At 50.0% G+C, this 24334-nt stretch overlaps 2 protein-coding genes across 4 annotated transcripts in view; one reads left to right on the top strand and one right to left on the bottom strand.

Moving 5' to 3' along the window:
* The window catches only part of FAM160A1 (family with sequence similarity 160 member A1), a 305023-nt gene extending 303057 nt beyond the window's left edge, over positions 1 to 1966 (top strand). For both annotated transcript variants that reach the window (XM_018061598.1, XM_018061599.1), the window contains one exon: positions 758 to 1966. In XM_018061598.1, the coding sequence (XP_017917087.1) occupies positions 758 to 1011 (254 nt within the window). In that variant the 3' untranslated portion in view covers positions 1012 to 1966. The remainder of the gene's footprint in view (positions 1 to 757) is intronic.
* The window catches only part of GATB (glutamyl-tRNA amidotransferase subunit B), a 97006-nt gene continuing 79674 nt past the window's right edge, over positions 7003 to 24334 (bottom strand). For both annotated transcript variants that reach the window (XM_013970498.2, XM_018061600.1), the window contains 3 exons: positions 21787 to 21865; positions 10551 to 10685; positions 7003 to 9264 (listed from right to left, as the gene is read on the bottom strand). In XM_013970498.2, the coding sequence (XP_013825952.1) occupies positions 9136 to 9264; positions 10551 to 10685; positions 21787 to 21865 (343 nt within the window). In that variant the 3' untranslated portion in view covers positions 7003 to 9135. The remainder of the gene's footprint in view (positions 9265 to 10550; positions 10686 to 21786; positions 21866 to 24334) is intronic.

Below are 24334 nucleotides of genomic sequence, written 5' to 3' on the forward strand. Positions count from 1 at the left end.
AAACTGAGATTGAAACTCCTGGAAACCTTGCTTGAATGGAAGGTCCAAGCCACCTGCTACTGCGAGATGCCCATAGTGGTGGAGAGTTCCTGGTCTGGTCTTATGAGCATTCAGCTTCCTCTGCATCGTTCCAGCCTTGAAAAGGCTTCATCCATTCTATTCCTCCCAAAGGCTGGAGATCCCACCCAGAAGGGGCTGGGATCGGGGCAGGAAGCCCTGGAGACCGGAGCCCTGTGCCCAGGCCGTGGGCAGCGTGGTGTGTGACTCAGGCTGCCTTGCACAGCCCTGCGAGGTGGTCAGGGCTCAGCTGGCAAAGGGAGGGTGGTCACCCCGACCCCGGGAGGCATGGAGGGTAGGTGTCCCTGTTGTCCTAGACAACCATCATGCTCACCTGCGTCTTCACTTGGCTGACTCAACGGGAGGAGATGCCTTTTCCCTCTTTTCCCTTCGTCTCACCCCGGGCGCAGAGGGCTCCTGATAAACCTATATTCTTGCCACAATTTCTGCTTGTAGAGCCTCATGTGGGAATTGGGATAAAACTCTCATTACATGCCTGATGCTGGAGGTGATCTGCTGGGTGGATCTGAGTGTCTCAGAGGGAAGTAGAGGGGGGCTGGGGTGTCTTCAGACTGCAGTCAGAGTGGGAACTGAACGTGCACGCTGCGCACCGCCCCCTCCCCACCCCACCCAGCACTTAAGGGTGGACAGAAGGGCTCCTGGAGGCTCCTCACCACAGCTGCCTGCCTTCTGGTTTCAGATCCCGTTCAGGATGCCTCCAGGACAGGAAGCGGCAAGAACTTCTTGGATGGCCCCCCAAGAGTGCTTCAGCCCTTCCTGACAAACAGAGCCAAGGCGGTGGGGGCGCCCCCCAGCCTGCCCCCACCGGTGCGGGACACCATGTTGGCAGCCGCCCTCTTCCCCGAGTTCCTGAAGGAGCTGGCTGCCCTGGCCCAGGAACACTCCATCCTCTGCTGCAGGATGCTGGGCGACCCGGACGACGCCTGCTGGTAGTCTGGAAGTCTGCTTCTGGTTTTCTGCGGTGTTGGTGTCTTGACTGGATGTTGAATGCAAAGCTGCTTATAGACATCTCCACTTGGAGACTTCCTGACAATACTTGATTTTGGGGGAGCAGGGTCTTCTGTGCACCTCCTCTCTCTCCAGCCAGGCTTCCCCACCTTGTCTCCCCACTACCGTGGTTGCTCCTTTGGCAGGCTTTCTGGGCTCTGTTTTTTTCCTCCTCAGGAGGTCTTGGTCCTTATCCTCCCATTCCTTTGAGTGGGAGCCAAGGTCCCACCTTGCAGCAATAGGTCACACCCAGCGAGCACCAGGGGTCAGTGACTTCTGGAGGTGCCCGTGCCAGAGGGCTGACCCTCCAGCGGCACACGAACACATACCTGCCCCTGCGGCCTTCCGCATCGTGGCCCCCTCTTACAAAGGGAGGAGGAAAGATGGAGCCCCTCTTGCCTCCAACACAAGCCCGGATCATCCGTCCTTTTGCGTTTTGCTTCCAACACTTGTATTCCATCCAACACACGTTGCCTTATGGTGCAGGCAAATCCACTGGTCTCAGCTTTCTGCCCAGGAAGTCAGGTATAGCTGGAGAGAATGTGGAATGCAGGGAAATGTCTTGTTGCTTGAGAGCTTTCTTAACTCATTGTATCGCCACCTAAACACTGAAAATAGCCTTACTTTAGTAAGATTTGCACACAATGAACTCTGCCTATGCAAACTGTTACTTTGGTTTTTAGGACTCTGATCAACCCAATGAACAAAGCATGGTATCTGATGCTTCTGTAAGAAGACAAGCATTGTTATTTTTTTAAGTGTTTTATGAAAATCTGATTCATTTGTGAAACTATCTCATGGTGGGTATTTTTGGGGAGTATGGAGTGGGGGAAAGGATAAAGGTAAATTAAATACAATCTGTACAAACCTTGGTAATTATTTCAAAATGTTTGCTTTTTCTGTGTTGCACTTTGTAGAGAAACAGGAACTGTATAGCCTCTTTGGGAACTGGGATGTAAGGGCCAACAGGTCATAGGGAGCCCCGCCAAGCCAAGTGCCTGCTGGGGCCTCGGTCTGCACAGAAACGCTGCCTTCTGAGTAATGGGGCTCATTAGACGGCCCCATCGTGATGTATTAGCGCATCTCTGCTCCGCAGCCCGCTCCACCAGGCGTAATTACACTCAGAGCCTCGGTCTACTCCCACGGAGAGGGAGAAGCACACAAAATAATTGTGGCTAAAAAAACAAGACCATAAACAACCGATATTCATGGATATTATTAGGTTCCACTGCCCTGTTGTGTGTGCAGGTGAGGAGGTTGGAACTAGGATGATCTCTGTTTGGAAGGAAATTGGAAGCCCCGGGTTTCTCTCCTCTCTTTGTGGGTGTCTTGCTGAGACCCTGGCGGCAGCGCCTCAGGAGCGCTGTTGTGGTTTTAATCAGGCCCTAGTACAGCGGGGGCATGAAGGAGAAAAGCGCACGAGATGCTGCGGAGCTGAGGCTGCCACTGTGTTCGGGGACCTTGAAGCAGCTCTGTATCCAAAGCGGGCAAGTCCCCCGGCATGAGGCCCCTGGAGCGCGGGCTGGGGCCAGGCGGCGCCTCAGAGCCAGCCTCACAGGCTTCCGGGTCCAGGCAAGGAACCGGATACCCATTCGCTGTGCATTCTGGCTTCCGGTTTGCCTGTCTAGAAAGATGGCTGGCCCGGCTGAGGGGCACACTGGCCTGCCCTTGGCTTCCCAGCGCCCACTCGTATTTGCACAAGTTTCCACTGGAAAAGAAAGTGTCTCGGAGGCAGAGAGAGAGGAGCGGAAAGATGGAGTTTCGGCTGTAATTTATTACCTTCCAGCTTTGCTTTGCATAAGTTATTTATCTTCCAGTTTGGACTCACTGGGTATATAAGATGCTCAAGTTGCCTCCGGAAGCCATATCCTTTAGCTTTCTGGTGTGATTTACACTTCTCTTCATCATCTGGTGATGGTGTGGAGTCTTTTTCTTGCTTTATTACAGAAAACTACAGTCGCCTATGTGGAAGGCGCCCCCTGGGGAAGAGTGTGTTCTTCAAATAGGTACTGAAGTAGACTTCGAGGAGGACGGAGGTGACCCGAGTCTGAGTGAGAGGCAGGAGGATTAACTCCCATGGTGGGTGCTGGTAGCGAGCCCGCAGGAAGCCCTGTCTGTCTGGAGGCAGGCACCGGTTCGGGTTTCTGGATCCACTGCAGCCCTCCAGCCGGAGTGTTATGTCCAGGATTTCTCAAAACGAAGTCAGAAAAGGAACCGGGAAATACATTTGTGGGAACAGGTGAACCTGTGCAGTCGAGGGGGAACAGCCAGGTGGGCTGGCAAGGATGTTTGGAGGTGGGGTGGCCGTGCGTGAGGGCGCACGACAGAGGCCGGAAGCTGAAACAGAATAGCAGCCCTGAGGAGTCTGGAGACATGGTATCCAGGCAGACGGCGATACTGAATGGCAGCCGGGTGGCGGTGGGAATCCTTGCTGGAAAATCTTGGTACTGAAGTAGATGGACCTCCCGGGGTGGCGTTAGTGGTAAAGAACCTGCCTGTCAGTGCAGGAGATGTTAAGAGATGCGGGCTTGATCCCTGAGTCAGGAAGATCCCCTGGAGGAGGGCATGGCAACCCACTGAAGTACTCTTGCCTGGAGAATCCCATGGACAGAGGAGCCTGGTGGGCTACACAGTCCAAGGGGTTGCAAAGAGTCAGACATGACTGAGCGACCGATCACACACACGAAGTAGAATATTCTAGGCATAAAGTAGCAGGTGGGATGCTTAGAAATCTCCTTTGCAATGAGATTGGGGAAGAATTTTGAATGATACTTGGCATGCTTTAAAATGTTCCGCCGGGTGGACGCTTTACCACGGGGTGGGTCCCCACGTCAGCTGCTGTGCTGAGGGCTGGAAGGCTCAGTGGGCACGGGCTTCGGTGCTGCCCGGGTTGAGGTCGCTGTGTCAGGCATGGTGGTCCTGGGCCGCGGAGGTGGGTCAGAAGTTCCTAACATAGCACGTCCTTCACTGAGATTCATAATTCAGAGTCTGATCTGAAGTTCTAGATGAATTGGGTTTTGTGGTTCAAAGTATATGAGAACACTGGGATATTTAAAATTGATTTTTGGAAATAGCCAAGTAAATGTTTTTAAAATTTTAAAGCAATTCCAGGTTGAGTTTAGCCTAAAATACAATTTTACAGACTATAAAGTATAGAGTCCCAGACATGAAGTGGCAATGCTGGAGTAACCAATCAGAGATGTGTTTTTTTTAGTAGGTACTTCCTTTTCCTGATATTTAGAGGAAATGGTCCCCATTTTACTGAGTAAAATACTTTGAGGTGCTAGGATTGGAATCAGTGTCTCCGTAGCATGTAGGAAGGGGCTGTTTATTCCCCCGTGGGTCCTCAGGGGCACCTTTTCCTCAGCAAGTGGCTTTTATTTCGGTCTGCTACAGTGGTTGATTTCAAGCCATTAAGACATCCTGGGCCCAGGGTAATGTGGGGAGCGCGTCCTAGGTACAGAATCTAGAAACAGGACACAGGGTACTCGGGGCTGAGAGTTGTCTTTGATGTCTCTGGCTCAGCCCAGTCTCGTGGTCCACGTGGCTGGGCTTCCAGCTGGGTTCAGAGGTTTGGGACTGCAGGTGGGCTGCCTGATCCGAACGTGGGCCAGTGTGTCTCGGCTGCTCTCCTACAGGAAGTGCGGCTGGGGCAGGGGTGCGACGTGCCACAGGCAGAAGGGTGAGCGTCTGCAGTGCACTCCCAACTTCACGTGGGGGCAGGCGGGTCAGTGTGGTCACTAATCATCAGCCATGTGTTTACTGAATGGCCGGCACACGCAGCCATTTAAATGAAGGACATTATTGCAGGTCAGCTATTACTGTGCCTGAAGCGAAGAGCCCACTCGTTGGAAAAGACTCTGATGCTGCAAAGACTGATGGCCGGTGAAGGGGGCGGCAGAGGATGAGACGATTAGCTAGCATCACCGACTCAATGGACGTGAACTTGAGTTCAGTGGACACCAAACTCTGGGAGCTGGTGATGGACAGGGAAGCCTGGTGTGCTGCAGTCCATGGGGTCGCAAAGAGACCTGACTCAGCGACCAAACAAAACAACACTACTGCGCGTGCTGCGGGAAGTCACTGGCCAGCTGGGTGTAATTTGTGGCTCGCCCTGCACCCCAGCCAGCTTAGTGGTATCAGCTCTTCTTGAATAGCAGGCCTCTGTAGCCCAGGCTTCCGGTCGTTGAAGATATTCTCAACCCCTTCTTGCTTCAGCCATCAGTCTGTAAATCACAGAACCCTAATTCTCCGTCTAATAACAGCCTAAGATAGAGCACTGTCAAACAAGTTTACACTCTACTCTTAAATCACATCACGGAGGAAACATTTTAAGAAAATGGAGCTCCCCACCCCCCCCTTTTGAATGACCATCATAAACCTAAATGCTTTAGAAAGAGCTCTCAAAAGACTAAGAATTGTTTCAAGATAAATTTGCCTCAGTAAATCCTCTCTATATTCAGGCTTTTATTAGGCCATTCCTTGTTCTGGAGAACAGATCATCCTGGCAGCTCATTAACAGGATAAACAGGGCTTGGGTAAAAAGTTTTCCTTTAGGCTTTGCGAGGACAAAGTTCTTTGGCTTTTGTGCTTGCAGTCCTGAGATGGGGACTGATTTTAGCTGAGACTGCCCCTCCCTGCCCCCATGACTGTGTATTTTCTCCCCTACTGTCTCCCACACAAGGAATAAGGCTGCCAGCAGCGTCCCTCGAACACCTCAGGCATCTGTACGGGACCTGAGGTTTATCGTGTCCTTTCACAACCTGACGAGGGCGATGGCAGCTGACTTTTACTGGGACACGTCTAGAAAAGGCCCACCTGTAACAAGGCCCCATTCTGCCCTGCACACATTTTAAAAGAGGGAATTTGGGGTTGATGATATTTAAATGATCTTGGCTAAGACGCTTGACTAAGGGAGGCAGAGAGAAGATGTCAATCAGATGCTTTCCATCTGACCACCAGGGATCAGCTCTGCTCACAGTCTGTGGAGCATTTGTCTAAAATCTGCTGAAGAGACATGGCTGCGATCTACGTGCTACTTTTGGGAATGGAAAATGATGGCCTTTCCGTCAGATTTAGTGTTCTTTTTTCCCCAAAGAGCCACCATGTAGGATCCGTGAAATGATGCTGCTGAACTCAACAGACGTGAAAAATACAATATAGGTTGTAGGTCCTGATCATATGCTATGTACTGAATGAGCCAACTGAAAGCTTTAGGAGGGTGTTTCCCTGAAAAAGATTCATAGTCTTCTTCCAGGTTCTCACTAATTATAAAAAAGGAGGTGGGAGCTCAGCTAAAACATCCTTACCTTGGTGTAAATAATAACAACCCCCCCGCCCCGCCCCCCGCCGCCCCAGCATTGCCTACATCTTAAAAGATGGGAACAGAAGTTTACCTGGATGCAGAACCCTGGACAGAGTTAAGACGCTCCTTCCTCGTCCTAGAATTTAAAAGCCCAGAGGTTGGAGGCACCCACCTCTCATACGAAAGGGCCCCCACAAAAGCAATCTTTTTCCTTTTTTCTGGCTGTGAGACTTGAGGAATCTCAGTTCCCTGACCAGGGATCAAACCCACACCCCCTGCAGTGAAAGCACGGAGTCTTAACCCCTGGACTGCCAGGGAAGTCCCTGTCCATTAATTTAGTTTTATAAATCTAGTGAACTTTTACTGAAAACGGACTCTGTGCCTGGTAGCATGCTAAGCCCCGAGGCTGCCAGTCCTCCCCTCCCGCCTGAACCAGCCAGCCAACCTGCTCCTCAGCCAGAGCACACACCTGGTACCTGAGCAGGTCCGCCGGGAAGCCAGTCTCCCAGCACGCCCCTCTCCCAGCCTACAGGTGTGTGCACTCCAGTGACAGATGGCAATTGCGTCACCTGTGGCGCCAACTCATCCATTTTAATGAGATTTCCCACCGAAAAGCGGACCACCAGACTAAATTCACACTCATGCGAAAATGCATTTAAAACTGTATTTCACTGAAGCCCTTTTTACAAGTAGAGCCATACGTTGTGAATTTCTTAAGGTGTTACATAAACATGTATTTCAAATCTCTAGTCAGGTTCCAAGTAAGATATCAGCTGTGCTGTTTTTTTTCTTATTAGCAGTTATAACAACATAATCTGATTTTTTGGATTTTGAAAGTGGGCATTCAAGATAACGGGCAGTTGTCAGAGCTGGACGATAATCAGCATTGTAGAGATTCAGTGCTCTGTGTTAAACTGAGGTAACTGGTTTATAACACTGTATGTTTCATGTGGATAACATATTTCTGCTTCACTATACATTACAGTGTGTTCACAACCAAGGGCTATTTCTGCCTGCCACCATGCAGCTGACCCCCTTTTACCCATTTCCTTCTCTCTCTGCCCCCCACCCTCACCCCAGCAATGGCATTTTTCTCCAAAATGATCAGTCCGTAATACAGTTTACATATGACACGTTATTATTGGTAAATGGTCTTCACTCAACGGTCCCCGCCCCTCCCCAGTCCCATTCAAGTCAGCCCTTGATTTAAAATGGTCTGCAAAGGTTGGCTAGTGCTGTCTGTAAAGTCTGATGACCAAGAAGTCAGGTCTTTGGTGAAAATGGAGTTTGGAAAACAAAACTGAACTCTTACCATTTCTTACAAAACCATGCTGCTGCCAGATTCCAGTCCCAGGAGCAAAGGGGTGGGGGTCAGGGGTCGGGGCCTGGCTCTTGCTTTCTGCCTCGAAAAGCGGTTTGAGGAACACAGTTTACTGTCAGGCCCAGTGGTTTTCAGCACCGTTAACAGGACGTGCACAGGGCACACGGCTTCCCAGGTGATATCACATATTCTCAACACTTCTGCGTCACTCATTTTTTACAAAGTAAAACCTTACCTCTTCATGCCTGTCTGAAATAAACCAGATGGCTGGTTTCCTTCCTGTCCCTGCTCTTCTGGCTGGGAAGGACAGTCCTCCCATTACTCCCAGTTAGGGAAGTCCTGAGCCAGCATCCACAACCAGAACCATGAACAGCTGAGGTGCTGGTGGGGGACAATCCGCTCTTCTCCGGGTCCCCGCTGCCTCCGGAGCACCATTCATGATGGAGACATTTGTCCTCTTCTCAGCACAGACAGAACTCAGGGTAAAGTCGGGGCTGCCAAAGATTTTTTCCTCTTATGTCAGCTTATTTGACATGTGCTTTTAAAAATCATCACTTGTAAACATGGTCTTTCGTGCTGAGTCAGAGGTAACAAAGGCACGCAGGTAACACAGGCCCCCCCCCCACCCCCCGCCACCCCGGCAGCAGAGAAACACTATTACTGTCCCAGGAATTGGGTGGGGGGGGCAACCCTGCCTGCAGGGAGGTGCTCCTAACTGGACCACAGAGACCGCTAAAGGTCGTGATTTCCGTTTACTAGTTTGTCCTCATTCTTCCCAGGCAAAACAAAGCAGTTTAATGTTACAGCTTTTTTATCTCCTTATCAAACTTTCTGGCCTGAGGGTGGGGAAGGGGAGTTATCAATCAACTGCACAATCTTTGACAAATAAGTTAATTTTTTATGTGATATTTCAGTATATTTTATTCATTAAATCTACTTGAAAACTGATGTTGTATTTTTTATGGAGGAAAAAAAAATCCCTTAAGCTCAGATCTCTGCTTTCTGGGATGCCAGAGCCCTGAGTGAGCGACAGCAGTCTTACTCAGTGGATGGATGGGAGAATACCCCTACTTCATGGTTTTAACTAAGGCTCGTAGCCTCCTCCCCCACCACGAGAGCTCCCCAAACAGGACACTGCGCCCAGATCACCGTCTGTCTCCATCACTGCCCATCCCTAGCACCCAGAACGATGCTGGGCCCAGAGGACGTGCCTACAAATGGATGAGGGCCCTGCAGAGTGAGATGTCCTCCCAGGATGTACAGCATCTGAGAGTGTGCGCGCTCAGCATCACTGCGTTCCTCACCGTCGCCGCACCTCTCCTGGAACCCTGGGATGTCCATGAAGCCTTCTGTGGAGGCGGCATCTCCAGGCGCAGGTGGGCAGGGCCCCGGACATCAGCTTGCACAGGCTCCGGCCGGGCCTCTGCAGGGGGACGCGAACCTGTCAGGACGACAGCTGCCTCTCCAGCACCTCCTTGATCGCTGTCGGATCTGCTCGGCCCAGAGTCGCTTTTCGGACCAACCCGATGAGTTTGTTTATAGCTCTGGGGTTTCCCCTCTTTAGATCCATTACCTTTAAAAACAGAAATTATTTTAGAGGGCAAAACAGAAACTCTTGCCTAAAAAAAATCTTAAACCAAGTTTGGGCTTACTGAAACAAATTTAGCTTTTTTCTGTATTAGATATAAAATGAGAAGAGGACAAAGGGGAGAGGGTGACCTTTGGAGGAGGCTTCTGGGCTCCTGGCAGAGGAGGTACCTGCTCCCCAGCCTCCTGATTAAAAGGCACCGAGGAGGGCTGCGGCGCGGCACAGCTGAGCCTCGGCGCTCGCACCCAGTGCTGGATGTGACTGCCCCTCTCCCCAAACCCTTCAGGTTCAGTGGGCCCTCCTCCCCCAGCTTCCTGCCAAGAAGCTTGTTTGCTAGAAGGCAAATCCAGGAGATGGCAACGCTCCCCAAGCATCCGGGTGGGGGGTGCCGGGCGGGCAGGCAGGGGCGCTGAGTGCCTGTCAAAACAGCCACCGCGTCAGGGTCTCCCACCCAACCTCGTGCCTCGGATCAGCACCGGCGCCTGCGCGGAGCTGCGCACAGTGCCGCAGACCAAACGAGAAGTGTCTTTATCAGCCACTCCAGATGAGGCCGGGAGATGGAGACTGCCGAGACCCCGTGCAAGCTCATTTTCCTTATCGAGAGCTCTTCACAGAGCTGTTGGTGTCCCTGCAAGCTGATGAGCGGGTGGCATCATTCTGAAAGGGATGGTAGCAGTTTTTCCCCCACTGAAAAGAATCTCTGCACAATGATTAGATCGTGTGTGGGGGGGTGCGCCTCATTTTAGTTTTTTTCTATTTTGTTCTCTGCTCTCAACACAAAATGACTTGATTTCCAGCTCTGTTCCCGGGAAGGACTTTCTCCATAATTTACAAATGATTTTCAAACCTTCTGTCTTTCCTCCCACCTCTCCAAGGCAGAGAACTGAAGTGTCTGACCCTGTGCAGGCAGTCCCACCTGCTGCTTTCTGATACAGAGGTCTTCTTACAGAGCAGAGCTCGGGGACCCTGTGAAAGCGCCCCCCATCTCAGGAGGTCAGCAGCGGCTGATTCCCCCTTCCACCGGGATGCCATGAGACTCAACTGCAGGGGTGGATCTCCCTCCTAGGAAGAGCTGTATTTTTCCAGTGTTCACCTAATTGCATCTCTTGACTTTAGCTGAAAACTGACAAAATTAATTGGGGATTACGGATGAAACTGGGCCAACCATTGTTAGGAAGCTCCTCTGGACTGTTGGGGGTGAGCAGGAGAGGCGCCCCTCTGCCCGAAGCCACTGCGCCTGCGTGATGACCCCTGCCCGCGGGGCCGCGTACCACGTGGGGATGCGCCTCCAGCGTGGAGCGGCAGAGCTGCTCCAGGGCCTCCGGGTCCTGTAGCAGTTCAAGCTTCTTTTCTGCAACGATCTGTGCTGGGGTCTTGCCTTCATTCCTCCACAGTTCCTCAAACACCTGTTGGGGGAAGGAGGGTGGAGAGAGGAGGGGTCAGTGAGTTCCAGCCAGGAGCAGACACACTGGGACCTCCCCACACTGAGCCCGAGACCATGCTGGTGGAAATGGAGATGGGTTATCTGCGCTGGTGGACTCCAAGGGCACAATAGGGAGGGCGGGGAGGTGATTCCTCACAGGTCCCCACTGACGCGAGTTCCACTGGATGAATGAGCTGAGGTGACGTGTTGGCTCATAACAGAAATCACCTGCAAGGCCTTCTTTTAAGCATCTCTGCAGCAACCCTTTCCCGGGAAGCAGGCATGGAGACTGCCTGCAGCCAGGGCCTGAAGCTGAATGCCTGGCGGTCGCGGACCGCTGCAGCCACTGTGGCTCAAAGTGCAGAGCCGGCCTGAGTTGACCGCCCAGACTCAGCCTCTGCCTGGCACCCAATACAGCAGGGACCCAACAGGCCCCAACACTGGCTGGATCTGCCTGGGCCAAAATAACCAGGATAGAGGCAGTTCAGGGATCACAGCCAAAATACAGAATTCAGAAAGAAACGCAGGACAAGGCTGGGGCGATGCTTTTAAATGCAGAGAGGCTGGCTGCTCCCTGAGCGTGTGTGGTGGGCTGGAGGTGGGGTGAGGACCAAGTGACCCAGGGAAGCGCACCCCTCGCAGGCCTCCAGGAGCAAATGCCGGGGGGCCGCAGTGTTCTCCACTCCAGAGTTAAGAATGTATCAGATTATTAGCTTTCCAAATCAGTCAAACGCAGCCCAGCCCCAGCCCCCTGGGCTGACACAGTGGGTTCCAGAATCCAGTCCTCTGCTCCTTCCTGTTTAAGACACAGACTGCCCTCCTGGCTGGAGTCAGCAGGGAGGGAGCCTCTGAAGGCGGCCCAGGCCGGACTCCGTGGGCCCCCTGGCCCCCTTGCTGCAGTCATCCTGGCTCTGGGGTTGCCAGCCTCGTGCTGCGGCATAAATCCTCAGCTTTTGTCCCTGTCTGATCTTCACCCTGGGAAGCACTATGGAAGCGCAATTGTTTCTGGCCCGGTGTGCAGCTCCCAGGCCTGCTGCTGCCCGCCCAAGACAAACCCGTGTCACGAGGGGTTCCTACCAGCAGAGTGGGGAATGCAAGCTGGGGACCCTGAGCACACCCTGCCCACCAGAGCTGGCTCTGACACATGGGGCACAAACTCAGCCTTCAGTTCCTGTGGGTCAAGCACACAGCCTTGTAACTACCACCCGACTGTATCTTTAGTTTTAAAGGATCTGCAGGGAAGGACAGGAGAGCACACAGCCCCCTGGCCTGCCCCGCCTGTTTGGGGCTTCCAGGGTCAGAGTGTGGGGGTGGCGGAGGGGAGACCTGTTCTGGAGGGCGCGGAGACAGACAAGACAGAGAGAATGCCCCTCCAGGCAGAGGTAAGCATCATCAAAGGTCTTTCTTCCAGACATCAATCCAGGCCTCTAAGAGAAACAGGCCCATGAAAACATCCAAAGAACTGACCCACCAAAAAGGGAGAAAGCTTTTTTTTGAAAGTTTTACTGCACGACGTAACATTTTCTGCATTAAAAGGTTTCTGGTGATTTGTTTAAAAGCAGACCTCTGAGAAGACAAGTGGAAACTGCTTACACGGCGTGCTAAGGAGACAATCGCTGGGGGACAGCGGGCCACATGCACTTTCTTCCGGCTGGCACGGTGGAGACAGCGGGCATCTGGGGTGCTCGCTTTCGGGGCCTGGCTGGCCGGCAGCCTATACGACACAGAGGGCCGCTGAGTCCCCGGAGGCTCGGGACCTTGGTCTGCCAAGCCGCAGCAGGCTTGTGGCTCTGTAGGTGGGGGTTTGGTGGGCCCTGTCCTTGGCAGGGAGAGGAGACAGGGGCTCCGTCAGTAGACGGAAATGGATCCTGTGAGAGAAGAGCCCGGGCGCTTTTGTCTGCAGCTACCAGGAAGTTGCTCAGGGCGATAAATAACCTTTGAGTTTCTGTTGCCCTCCTAACTGTTCTGTGCCCAGGGAACTAAGCAGATGAGGTTTGTTAAGTCTCAGAAGCACTGTTGGGGCACCTGGGAGGAAGGGGCAGTAGGATGTGTCAGGGACGAAAATAATGGGTGATGATGGAAGGGAGAGCCAGGTGGGAAGATGGATTAATAATAAATTCGACATAAAGTGGGAGTCTTTGGAGTTCAGAATATTTTCAAGGCAGGATGATTCCTTTGGCTTCTCTGTCATTCTGAGGAGTCATCCCAAGTCAACTTTTTTTCCCCGTCTCCTAGTTATCCAATCCAACTCTGTTATCCAATAACCCATGGGACCAGAGTCTTTCTGCCTCACAGGCTTTCTAAAACCTAAGGCCTCCTTGGATTCCTCTGTTAAATTCAGTAAAAATTAATTGTAACACATTTTTCCACTGTAAAATGTAACACATTTTATAGTACTCTATAAAAATAAGACACAAAAAGACGCTTGATGTAATTAGTCAAAAGGGAAATGCAAATCAAACCCACCCTGAGCTACTGCTTTACACCTACTGGGAAGGATAACTAGTCAGAGGACAGTTACAACTGCTGCTGGGGGTGTGGAGGGACTGCAATCATCCCACGCTGCTGACCGGACTGTGAAAAGGGGCGGCCCGTCGGAAAACGGTCTGGCAGGTCCTCAAGGTGTTAAACATACAATTACCACGTGACCCAGAGATTCCAATCTTGTAGGTATAGCCCCAAGAAATTTGAAGACATGTACCAATCAAATCCTGTACACGCGTGTTCACAGCATTATTCAAAAGAGCCCCAATGGGAAACAACACAAGCGTCTGCCAGCTGAGGCAGACAAATGTGGTTTTGTCCACGCAATGGAATACTCTTTAGTCATAAAAAGGCACGGAGCGACCTTCCTGGTGGCCCACTGGCCAAGACTGTGCGCCCAAGGGAGGAGGCCTGGGTAAGGTCCCTGGTCAGGGAATTCGATCCCTCCTGCCACAACTAAATTTCCCTAAGACCTGGCTCAGCCAGATAGTAAATAAAAGTAAACATTTGTTAAAAACCTAAGAAAGGCATGAAGTACAGACGCGACGTAGATGGTTTGGAAAACATCATACTGGGTGAAAGCCAGACACCAGAGGTCATACGTATACTGTAAGAGTCCATTCTCCTTACATGTCCAGAACAGGAAAATCCAGAGAGCAGAGCCGTACTTGTCTAGAGTGAGGGGTTAATGGGGAGAGACTGCAGACTGGGCACAGGGTTTGTTTTGGGGGTGATGAAAATCTTCTGAAATTAGGCAGTGGGGATGGTTATCCATCCTTGTGACTAGACTAAAAACCAATGAACTGCACACCTCTTCAAAAATAAAGTTGGACTTCCCTAGCGGTCCAGTGTTGGGAATCTGCTTGCCGACGCAGGGGCCGTGGGTTCCATCCCTGGAAGGGAAGCTCCCACATGCCTCAGGGCAGCTGACCCTGTGCTCCGCAACGAGAGAGAGCCACGCGCAGCAAGGAGACCCAACACAACGAAGAACTAACAAACAGGACTGAGGAACAGTACACGAAACCTCTTTTTCAAAAGTCTGATTTTTTTTAACCCACCATCTGCACATCCCATCATCCATCCTTCCAATGGTCTCTCTGCACGGAAATCTGCCTGGGACGACGACATTCACCCAATACTAATGGTAGTTAATTTAAGGTGGTAGAATTGGAAAATCTTTATATTTTTCTGCATTACTTAAGTTCTTTATAATGAAAAAGAACACTATTTTTCCCACCAGAAAAATTGGTTATTTTTTTTAAAACCGTAAAGTACAGCAATGAAAAGGCAAACCCCCCAAGGCAAGTGCGTAAGGGAGAGCCCCTCACGCGACACACACTGACTGCCTTGCCAATCAGACTTTTATTTTGATTCTGTGGTTGCCTCAGAGAAGCCAGGATCCACCTCTACCTTCTTTAAACACACCAGAAGCCAACAGAATCCAAAAATGTCTCTATCTGTATCTGACCCCAGCTGTCAGCACCCCCTGCAGTCCCCAGCTCTGTCCTCGGAAACTCACAGTCACAGCACCCGGCCTTCCTCACTGGCGCAGGCGGAGTGGGAAGGGGCAGGTCTTTCTCTCTTCGGTTTCAAACGCTACAATTCATCTGCTCTTACATGTATATATAGTTTCTTTCTGCCCTCAGGCCATCTGCTCTTTCTGCTACTGCCGAGCACTGTCATAAACACTTGTATTCCTCTGACATCCAGGCAACCAAAAGCCTGCCCTAAATGTGTCGCGGTTCCTGTACTTGACAGCCTCTCTTGGTGGTGGGTAAACAGAGTCTTTATTAGTTCCTGTCCCTGGTTTCACAGTACAGAGCGGGGTGTATGCTCCCTGGTGCCTTGTAATTAGCCCAAAGCAGCAGCTTTTCCAAAGCCTCACTTTGTAACCTGCCACTACTGAGGACGTGTATAAATATTAGATGCAAAAGGTACCATTAAAATAACACTAAGTTTCTGGTTGAAACGCTTGACAGCTGTGAGATCTGAAGTTGAGATCAGGCAGCCACCTTGGTGCCTTATCCTTCTGGGTGCTTATCTGTAAGAGTTCCAGGAACGCTGGGCCTACCTGAGACTGTGCGGCGGGTGTGGAGATGAGGCAGAAGGCCTCCTCTGACAGTGAGGCTACTTTTTTCTGGGTCTTCACACATTAGGCATGCATATAAACTTTGATCTATGTAGTGGGAAGTGGTCTGTCTGACCTCACCCTTCTTGCAGGAAGACTGACTTTCAGGGGTAACCATGTGAGCCCTGGTCCTGGGTGGGAGGCTGTGGAGGATGGGAGAGGGGGGACGAGGGCCGGGGAACGGTGCTGGCCACCACGGGCACAGGGGACACGCACCATCCAAGCCCCCAGGAGCTGCAAGGCCCCACCTCTCATATGAACACATGTTTGGGAAACATTCCAGGCAAAGCCAAACAACTACTCTCTCTGGTTAACAAAGATGAGAAGCAAGTTACCTGTGTCGTACATGGAATAGGCTTTATTTCATTTGCTACATAAAATGTTTCTACCTCTCAGTATAAAAACAGCACTTAGCAACTTCTCTAAAAATAGCACTTAGACACTTCCCTGGTGGTCCAGCGGTTAAAAGTCCTCCTGCCCAAAGAAATCCATAAACAACATGAAAAGACAGCCTTCAGAATGGGAGAAAATAACTGCAAATGAAGCAATGGACAAAAGATTAATCTCCAAAATATAACGCAGCTCACGTAGCTCAATATCAGAAAACAAACAACCCAATCCAAAAATGGGAAGAAGACCTAAACAGACATTTCTCCAAAGAAGACATACAGGTGGCTAATAAACACATGAAAAAATGCTCAACATCATTTATTACTAGAGAATGTAAATCAAAACTAAAATGAGGTATCACCTCACACCAGTGAGCATGGCCACCATCAAAAAATCTACAGACAGTAAGTGCTGGAGAGGGTGTGGAGAAAAGGGAACCCTCTTGCCAACTGTTGGTAGGAATGTAAACCGATACAGTCACTATGGAGAACAGTATGGAGAATCCTTCAAAAATTGGGAAGCAAACTACCATATGACCCAGCAATCCCACTACTAGTATCAGTTCAGGTCAGTTCAGTCGCCCAGTTGCGTCCGACTATTTGCAACCCAATGAACTGCAGCACGCCAGGCCTCCCTGTCCATCACCAACTCCCGGAGTTTACCCAAACTCATGTCCATTGAGATGGTGAGCAATCCAAGCATCTCATCATCTGTGGTCCCCTTCTCCTCCTGCCCTCAATCTTTCCCAGCATCAGGGTCTTTTCTAATGAGTCAGTTCTTCGCATCAGGTGGCCAAAGTACTGGAGTTTCAGCTTCAGCATCAGTCCTTCCAATGGACTCCTTTAGGCTGGACTGGTTGGATCTCCTTGCAGTCCAAGGGACTCTCAGGAGTCCTCTCCAACACCACAGTTCAAAAGCATCAATTCTTTGGTGCTCGGCTTTCTTCACAGTCCAACTCTCACATCCATACATGACCACTGGAAAAACCATAGCCTTGACTAGATGGACCTTTGTTGGAGAAGTAATGTCTCTGCTTTTGAATATGCTGTCTAGGTTGGTCATAACTTTGCTTCCAAGGAGTAAGCGTCTTTTAATTTCATGGCTGCAGTCACCATCTGCAGTGATTTGGGGCCCCAAAAAATAAAGTCAGCCACTGTTTCTACTGTTTCCCCATCTATTTCCCATGAAGTGATGGGACTGGATGCCAGAATCTTTGTTTTCTGAATGTTGAGCTTTAAGCCAACTTTTTCCACTCTCCTCTTTCACCTTCATCAAGAGGCTGTTTAGTCCTTCTTCACTTCCTGCCATAAAGGTGGTGTCATCTGAGGTTATTGAGATTTCTCCCGGCAATCTTGATTCCAGTTTGTGCTTCTTCCAGCCCAGTGTTTCTCATGATGTACTCTGCATAGAAGTTAAATAAGCAGGGTGACAATATACACCCTTGATGTCCTCCTTTTCCTATTTGGAACCAGTCTGTTGTTCCATATCCAGTTCTAACTGTTGCTTCCTGACTTGCATACAGATTTCTCAAGAGGCAGGTCAGGTGGTCTGGTAGTCCCATCTCTTTCAGAATTTTCCACAGTTTATTGTGATCCACACAGTCAAAGGCTTTGGCATAGTCAATAAAGCAGAAATAGATGTTTTTCTGGAACTCTCTTGTTTTTTTGATGATCCAGCGGATGATGGCAATCTGACCTCGAGTTCCTCTGACTTTTCTGAAACCAGCTTGAACATCTGGAATTTCACAGTTCATGTATTGTGGAAGCCTGGCTTGGAGAATTTTGAGCATTACTTTACTAGCTTGTGAGATGAGTGCAATTGTGCGGTAGGAACTAAAAAGCCTCTTGATGAAAGTGAAAAAGGAGAATGAAAAAGTTGGCTTAAAGCTCAACATTCAGAAAACGAAGATCATGGCACCTGGTCCCATCACTTCATGGGAAATAGATGGGGAAACAATGGAAACAGTGTCAGACTTTATTTTTGGGGGCTCCAAAATCACTGCAGATGGTGATTGCAGCCATGAAATGAAAAGATGCTTACTCCTTGGAAGGAAAGTTATCACCAACCTAGATAGCATATTCAAAAGCAGAGACATTACTTTGCCGACTAAGGTCCATCTAGTCAAGGCTATGGTTTCTCCAGTAGTCATGTATGGATGTGAGAGTTGGACTGTGAAGAACGCTGAGCACCAAAGAATTGATGCTTTTGAACTGTGGTGTTGGAGAAGACTCCTGAGAGTCCTTTGGACTGCAAGGAGATCCAACCAGTCCATTCTAAAGGAGATCAGTCCTGGGTGGTCTTTGGAGGAATGATGCTAAAGCTGAAGCTCCAGTACTTTGGCCACCTCATGCAAAGAGTTGACTCACTGGAAAAGACTCTGATGCTGGGAGGGATTGGGGGCAGGAGAAGGGGACGACAGAGGATGAGATGGCTGGATGGCATCACGGACTCGATGGACATGAGTCTGAGTGAACTCTGGGAGTTGGTGATGGACAGGGAGGCCTGGCGTGCTGCAATTCATGGGGTCACAAAGAGTCGGACACAACTGAGTGACTGAACTGAACTGAACTTGAACATTCTTTGGCATTGCTTTTCTTTGGGATTTCCCTGGTGGCTCAGATGGTAAAGCCTCTGCCTACAATGTGGCAGACCCAGGTTCCATCCCTGGGTTGGGAAGATGCTCTGGAGAAGGCAATGGCAACCCACTCCAGTACTCTTGCCTGGAAAATCCCATGGACGGAGGAGCATGGTAGGCTACAGTCCATGGGGTTGCAGAGAGTCGGACACAACTGAGTGACTTCACTTTCACTTTCTTTGGGATTGACATGAAAACTGACCTTTTCCAGTCCTGTGGCCACTGCTGAGTTTTCCAAATTTGCTGGCATATCGAGTGCAGCACTTTCACAGCATCATCTTTGAGGATTTGAAATAGCTCCACTGGAATTCCATCACCTCCACTAAGCTTTGCTTGTAGTGATGCTTCCTAAGGCCCACTTGACTTTACATTCCAGGATGTCTGGCTCTAGGTGAGTGATTACACCATCGTGATTATCTGGGTCGTGAAGATCTTTTTTGTATAGTTGTTCTGTGTATTCTTGTCACCTCTTCTTAATATCTTCTGCTTCTGTTAGGTCCATATGATTTCTGTCCTTTATTGAGCCCATCTATGTATGAAATGTTCCCTTGGTAGCTCTAATTTTCTTGAAGAGATCTCTAGTCTTTCCCATTCTATTGTTTTCCTCTATTTCTTTGCACTGATCACTGAGGAAGGCTTTCTTTTCTCTCCTTGCTATTCTTTGAACTCTGCATTCAAATGGGTATATCTTTCCTTTTCTCCTTTGCTTTTGGCTTCTCTTCTTTTTTCAGCTATTTGTAAGGCCTCCTCAGACAGCCATTTTGCTTTTTTGCATTTCCTTTTCTTGGGAATGGTCTTGATCCCTGTCTCCTGTACAATGTCACGAACCTCCGTTCATAGTTCATCAGGCACTCTGTCTATCAGATCTAGTCCCTTAAGTCTAGTTCTCACTTCTACTGTATAATCACTGCTGCTGCTGCTGCTGAGTCGCTTCAGTCATGTTCGACTCTGTGCGAACCCATAGACGGCAGCCCACCAGGCTCCCCTGTCCCTGGGATTCTCCAGGCAACAACACTGGAGTGAGTTGCCATTTCCTTCTCCAATGCATGAAAGTGAAAAGTGAAAGTGAAGTCGCTCAGTCATGTCCGACTCTTAGCGACCCCATGGACTGCAGCCTACCAGGCTCCTCCGTCCATGGGATTGTCTAGGCAAGAGTACTGGAGTGGGGTGCCATTGCCTTCTCCGTATAATCACTAGGGATTTGATTTAGGTCATACCTGAATGGTCTAGTGGTTTTCCCGACTTTCTTCAATTTAAGTTTGAATTTGGCAATAAGGAGTTCATGATCTGAGCCACAGTCAGCTCCCGGTCTTGTTTTTGTTGACTGTATAGAGCTTCTTCATCTTTGGCTGCAAAGAATATAATCAGATTTTGGTGTTGGCCATCTGGTGATGTCCATGTGCAGAGTCTTCTCTTGTGTTGTTGGAAGAGGGTATTTGTTATGACCAGTGTGTTCTTCTGGCATAACTCTATTAGCCTTTGCCCTGCTTCATTCTGTACTCCAAGGCCAAATTTGCCAAAATTGCCTGTTACTCCAGGTGTTTCTTGACTTCCTACTTTTGCATTCTAGTCCCCTATAATGAAAAGGACATTTTTGGGGGGTGATAGTTCTAAAAGGTCTTGTAGGTCTTCCTAGAACCATTCAACATCAGCTTCTTCAGCGTTACTGGTCGGGGCATAGACTTGGATTACCGGGATATTGAATGGTTTGCCTTGGAAACGAACAGAGACCATTCTGTCATTTTTGAGATTGCATCCAACTACTGCATTTCAGACTCTTTTGTTGACCACAACGGCTACTCCATTTCTTTTAAGGGATTCCTGCCCGCAGTAGTAGATATAATGGTCATCTGAGTTAAATTCACCCATTCCAGTCCATTTTAGTTCGCTGATTCCTAGAATGTCGACGTTCACTCTTGCCATCTCTTGTTTGACCACTTCCAATTTGCCTTGATTCATGGACCTGACATTCCACGTTCCTGTGCAATATTGCCCTTTACAGCATTGGACCTTGCTTCTATCACCAGTCACATCCACAACTGGGTGTTGTTTTTGCTTTGGCTCCATCCCTTCATTCTTTCTGGAGTTATTTCTCCACTGATCTCCAGTAGCATACTGGGCACCTACCGAGCTGGGGAGTTCATCTTTCAGTATCCTGTCTTTTTGCCTTTTCGTACTGTACAACTAGTATATACTCTGAGAAAACCACAGTTCTAAAAACACATGCACCCCAATGTTCACTGCAGCACAATTTCCAACAGACGGGACACGGACACACCACAGACACTAGATGTGCACTGGCTGACAGGCGACCCGATTAAAGAAGGCGTGGCACCGATACACAATGGAGTCTCACTCAGCTATGAAGAGGAGCGAACGTGAGTCAGCTCTAATGAGGCAGGTGACTGCAGAGCCCACTACATACGGTGAAGCAAGTCAGACAGAGGACAAACAAATACTGTGTATTAAGGCACGCATGTGAAATCTAGAAAGACGGTACTGATGAGCCCATCTGCAGGGCGGCAAAGGAGATCCAGACGCAGGGAACAGGCCTGTGGGCCCAGTGCAGGGAGCAGAGGGCCGGATGGTCTGAAGACAGACCTGTGGGCACAGTGAGGGAAGCAGAGGGCGGGATGGTCAGGCAGAACAGGCCTGTGGACACAGTGCGGGGAGCAGAGGGCGGGACGATCTGAAGACAGGCCTGTGGACACAGTGCGGGGAGCAGAGGGCGGGATGGTCGGACGGAACAGACCTGTGGACACGATGAGGGAAGCAGAGGGCGGGATGGTCTGGCAGAACAGACCTGAAAGACATTCATCACCACATGGAGAACAAGCAGCTGGTGGGAATTTGCTGTATGATGCAAGGAGACCAAATCTGGTGCTCTAGAGGTGCTTCAGACAACCTAGAGGGGTGGGATGGGGTCGGGAGGGGGGAGGTTCAAGAGGGAGGAGACATATGTATACCTATGGCTGATTCATGCTGATGTATGGCAGAAACCAACACGACATTGTAAAGCAATTATCCCTCAATTAAAAAGAAATAGATTGAAAGAAAGAGAGCCCGCCTGCTAATGCAGGGGACACAGATTCGATCCCTGGTGTGGAAAGATCCCACGTGCCGTGGGGCACCTAAGCCTGTGGGCCACAACTACTGAAACTATGTGCCCAGAGCCTGTGCTCCCATGAAGAGAAGCCCCCGCTCACGGCAGCTAGAGACCCAGTACAGCCAAAAATGATACACAAATACTCAACAAAAAGTGCTGAGGACATTACCTCTAAAAACAAAGCAACAAACGAAGAAACGAAAACAACCCCCTCCCCCAAACAGCACTTACAAGTGTTTATTACAATATTTCCATGATGAAATTCACTTAGTGCGGAGTTTCCCATAAAACCCGTACTGGGCCTGCAGGGTGGCAGGACTCCTCACGAGGTGTGGACTTACCTGCTTGGCTGCGGATGAAGAGATGGCCTTCCTGTCCAGCAGGTCCAGCAGCTCAGCCAGGGCGGAGGGTGTGACAGGACTGGCGCCCCCAAAGGAGAGAAAAAAACGTGTCACTTTTGTCAGCATACGCATTGACGGTTATTCAAGATCAAAGCGCGTGACTCTGCAGGTTTGAACGAGTACATCCCCACTCAGGAGTGACAGGAACAGGCCAACTGGGCCCCGTGTCATTTATTATTTTGCATTTCAGACTAGAACACGTTTCTGTGACTACTGTTGTTTTTCTTTATTTTACTACCCAACAGTAACCGCTGTTTGGCAGAAGTTGTAGCAACAGACAACTGCTCAGTTTAATTAGTCAAGAAAAGGAGGTGGTTGCAAAATTCACGAACCGTGGTGAGAAGAGAAAAAAGAAAGACAAAAAACCAGTAATTAAATATTTTCGACTGAAAGATCAGCCTAAAAATTACTTCAAACAAAACAGCTAACCAAGCTGGGTTTTGGAGTGTTTTTGTGCACGTATAAGTTCTTTTTTTGCTGTAAGAGTTTTCCTTTCGGGGTGCAGTGACTGCCAGTGACACCCTCTGGTGTCCGCAGGGGCGCCCACACACTCTGCGGTCTCCTGCAGGCTCTCAAGAGCTTTCTGGACACACCAGGGTCCAGAAGCCATTATACCTACACTTCCAGGAAGTGACTTATTTCCAAGGAGCCCATGATGTAAAAGGCCAAGAGGCAACCGGACATGTGAAGTGTCATCAATTCAGTTAGCGGTGGGGGGAGGTGAGTGCCTCGGTTAGCGGAAATACTGAATAACAGACTATTTATTTTAAAATACATGGTCTTGCTACTTTTAAACACACACAGCAACCAGGCTAATGAAACGATGTCTGTCTGAGGTCACAAGGGCACCAGTTTTAAATAGACTGAAATGCCTTTATAAATAGCACATTACTGTGACTGCGCAAATGAAAGCTTCTGGAGTGCTTAGCGAGACTTGACAACACCTTCTGCTTAAGTCTCAGTTCCCATCACTCGATGCTAATTTCTTTGTTATGCTCTTGGATACTTCCTGGGACTCCAGGCAACCGAGCACAAGTTCCCCAGGTCCAACTCAGGTAACATGAGACCCCACAGTATCGTTCACACTAGACACAGAGACCCCCGCTGTTCTGCCGGTGTCCGCTTATTCCAAAGAAAGGAGAAGAGGAAACTCCTAGAGGATGTGCGGCTTGGAGAGAGTCTGGTATCAGGGGCAGCTGTAAACCCCCTAATCAGATCTCAGCAGGATGAGGCGGAGAGGGCTGGGAGAGCAACAGATACCTCTTCTCTAACCTCCCACCATTACTGACAAGTAAGAAAGAATCCAGGTTGCTTTAAAAATTCAGGTTTCTTGGATGTTCTACCATCCTAGTCGACATAAAGGCCAATTATTGTGTAGACCATAATAAGCACTGAGGTTGAACTACATTTCTCGAGCCTTCAACAGAAAGGGTGCCCATTCCCACGTGAGCTGGTGATAAAGGATGTGGGGATGGTGGAGCACAGAAATAGAACAAGCATAACTTAAAATACTTCGCCTTTCATCCAATGACCTTAATTCACTATAAAATGTCTCCACTGACTTGGGATTTCTCAGTCACCCTTTTATACCCACAGTCGGTCAACAGTGTCTGTTTCTTGGACTCCTTCCCCAACAAGGAGGGGAAGGCAGAAGATGCCGCTGACTGTGTCAGCTCTTTCCAGCTGTGCCAAGGCTGACCTCCAGAAAGACGATGGCGAAGATTGGGACCTGTCACCCTAATCCTCAAAGGCCCCCTCCTCAGTTACATAAATAAACCATCTGACTTGGAACATAATGGCAGAAGCACACGCTACTGAGTGGCTGCTGTCAGATCATGCTGGTTTCTGGGCCACGAGTGTGTCTCCGCTAAAGAAAACTCTAACGTGAAAGACAGAAGCCATGTGTGCTAGTCTCCCATCCCCAGCCCAGCCCACCTGTGAGGTGGAGGGGAGAGGCATTTTGAGCCTTCCAACTTCACCTGGTCCCTTAGATCTCTTCCGGGATCACAACTCCGTCTGCAGCCTGGATCCTGGAAGCAGACACCCCAACACACAGCCCCGTGGCTCCTGTGGAATGTGCTGCCCATCACAACCTGCAGGCTCGCTTCAGGCCCGAGCCTGTGCGACTCGGAGGCTCGTGGAGGGAGACAGGGAGGCCTGGACCCCCAGGCGCTGCTCAGCAGGCCTTCCGCTCATCCCGCTGACTTCCAGCACCCTGCCTGGTGTGCCCCAACCCGAGTGGCTGCTCTAGAGCCTCCTTTCTACGCTCCTTCTCAGCAAGGACCCCCACCTCCCACATCATCAGGCCCCCAGCCGATGGAAGGCCCAGAATCTTCTAGGGTGCCCTCTGCCTCCTCTTCCACCTAACAGCCCCTCAAGCCCACGCTCCTGATCCTGTCACTTGGCACTCCGACAAATCCTCCTTGGATGCCAGGCTCCTGTCTCCTGCGGCTTTGATCCCACACCTTCACGAGCGCTCAGATCTTCC

This window comes from Capra hircus, chromosome 17 (assembly GCF_001704415.2).
Source record: "Capra hircus breed San Clemente chromosome 17, ASM170441v1, whole genome shotgun sequence".
NCBI lineage: Eukaryota > Metazoa > Chordata > Mammalia > Artiodactyla > Bovidae > Capra > Capra hircus.